Raw genomic sequence first — 2,500 nt, 5'->3', positions numbered from 1 at the left:
TGAAAAGAACGCAAATATTCCAAAAACGTGCATCCTGTTTGCGACAACGCACTAAAGTAATCCAAAACACTAAAGTAATCCAAAGCACAAAAGTAATCCAAAGCACTAAAGTAATCCAAAGCACAAAAGTAATCCAAAGCATTAAAGTAATCCAAAGCGTTAAAGTAATCCAAAGCACTAAAGTCATCCAAAGCGTTAAAGTAATCCAAAGCGTTAAAGTAATCCAAAGCACTAAAGTAATCCAAAGCACTAAAGTCATCCAAAGCGTTAAAGTAATCCAAAGCGTTAAAGTAATCCAAAGCACTAAAGTAATCCAAAGCACTAAAGTAATCCAAAGCACTAAAGTAATCCAAAGCATTAAAGTAATCCAAAGCACTAAAGTAATCCAAAGCGTTATATTTGGGGCAAACCCAACACAACGTACCACTTCATATTTTCAAGCATGGTTGTGGCTACATCATGTCATGGGTATGCTTGTCATCGGCAAGGACTTGGGAGTTCTTTAGGATAAAAAGAAACGGAATAGAGATGAACACAGGCAAAATCCTAGAAGAAAACCTGGTTCAGTCTGCAGTCCAACAGACACTGGGAGATAAATTCACCTTTCAGCAAGACAATAACCTAAAACACAAGGCCAAATATACTGGAGTTGCTTACCAAGACGACATTGAATGTTCCTGAGTGGCCTAGTTACAGTTTTTGACTTAATTTAAATAATAATAATGGCCAAATATTGCACAATCCAGGTGTGCAAATATCTTAAAGACTTACCCAGAGACTAACAGCTGTAATGGCTGCCAAAGGTGATTCTAACATGTATTGACTCTGGGGTTTGAATACTTATCTAATCAAGATATATTTGTGATATATTTGTGTTATATTTTTCATATTTAAAAATAAAAAAATCTATTTTGTGTAGATCATTAAAAAAAGGACAATCAAATATATTTTGTGCTTTGTGGGTTGAGGTCAGGGCTCTGTGTAGGTCAGTCAAGTTCTTCCACATTGATTTCGACAAACCATTTCTGAATGGACCTCGCTGGCATACTGAAACAGGTAAGGGCCATCCCCAAACTTTTGCCACAAAATTGGAAGCACAGAATCGTCTACAATGTAATTGTATGCTGTAGCGTTAAGATTTCCCTTCACTGGAACCATGAAAAACAGCCCCAGACCCTTATTCCTCCTCCACCAAACTTTACAGTTGGCACTGTGCATTCGAGCAGGTAGCGTTCTTCTGGCATCCGTTAAACCCAGATTCGTCCGTCGGACGGTGAAGAGTGATTCAACACTCCAGAGAATGTGTTTCCACTGTTCCAGAGTCCATTGGCGAACAAGCTTTACACCACTCCAGTCGACGCTTGGCATTGCGCATGGTGATCTTTGGCTTGTGTGTGGCTGCTCGGCCATGGAAACACATTTCATGAAGCTCCCGACGAACAGTTATTGTGCTGACGTTGCTTCCAGAGGCAGTTTGGAACTCAGTAGTGAGTGTTGTAACCGAGGACAGACGTTTTTTTACGCGCTACGCGCTTCAGCACTTCGGCGGTCTCGTTCTGTGAGCTCGTGTGGCCTACCACTTTGCGGCTGAGCCGTTGTTGCTCGTAGACGTTTCCACTTCACAATAACAGCACTTACAGTTGACCGGGGAAGCTCTAGTAGGGCAGAAATTTGACGAACTGAAAGGTGGCCTCCTATGACAGCGCCACGTTGAAAGTCACTGAGCTCTTCAGCGAGGCCATTCTACTGCCAATGTTTGTCTATGGAGATCGCATGGCTGTGTGCTTGATTTTATACCTGTCAGCCACGGGTATGGCTGAAATAGCCCAATCCACTAATTTGAAGGGGTGTCCACATACTTTTGTATATGAAGCGTACCTCAGACATTGTCTTCACTAATTCTACTAACAGTTTCTAAAATTCCCAAAACGTCCAACCATTCCCATTTTCCCCAGACCACTCGCTCACTAACCGCAAAACACAGAATCACATTCCCAAATTCCAGAAAACGTCCCGACCACTCACTGTAGTTGATGTCGGCCAGATCCCGTTTCTTGGGTCCTTTCCCGAAGCTCCGGTTTCGTGACCACCCAAAGAATATTCCTTTCTTCTTCTCTCCTCCGCACTCGTCTCCTCCCCTCTCTTCGTTCAGAGAGCGGCCCGACTTCGTCTTCTTGTCCTCCTGGAGAAAGAAACAGAGGGAGGGAGGGAGGGAGGGAGGGAGGGAGGGAGGGAGGGAGGGAGGGAGGGAGGGAGGGAGTCAGGGAGGGAGAGATGGAGGGAGTCAGGGAGGGATGGATGGAGGGATGGATGGAGGGAGGGAGGGAGGGAGTCAGGGAGGGAGGGATGGATGGAGGGAGGGAGTCAGGGAGGGAGAGATGGAGGGAGTCAGGGAGGGAGGGAGGGATGGATGGATGGAGGGATGGATGGAGGGAGGGAGGGAGGGAGAGAGAGAGGGATGGAGGGATGGATGGAGGGAGGGAGGGAGGGAGGGATAGAT

The 2,500-nt window shown here is 45.5% G+C and overlaps 1 protein-coding gene across 1 annotated transcript in view; it reads right to left on the bottom strand.

The window, feature by feature from the left end:
• rgs12b (regulator of G protein signaling 12b) overlaps nt 1–2,500 on the bottom strand; it is a 220,825-nt gene that overhangs the window by 25,957 nt on the left and 192,368 nt on the right. The window contains exon 17 of the mRNA XM_071408338.1: nt 1,534–1,556. Within this exon, the coding sequence (XP_071264439.1) occupies nt 1,534–1,556 (23 nt within the window). The remainder of the gene's footprint in view (nt 1–1,533; nt 1,557–2,500) is intronic.

The sequence above is a fragment of the Salvelinus alpinus genome, chromosome 6 (assembly GCF_045679555.1).
Source record: "Salvelinus alpinus chromosome 6, SLU_Salpinus.1, whole genome shotgun sequence".
Taxonomy (NCBI): Eukaryota; Metazoa; Chordata; class Actinopteri; order Salmoniformes; family Salmonidae; genus Salvelinus; species Salvelinus alpinus.
This window is presented reverse-complemented; position numbering and strand designations above follow the sequence as displayed.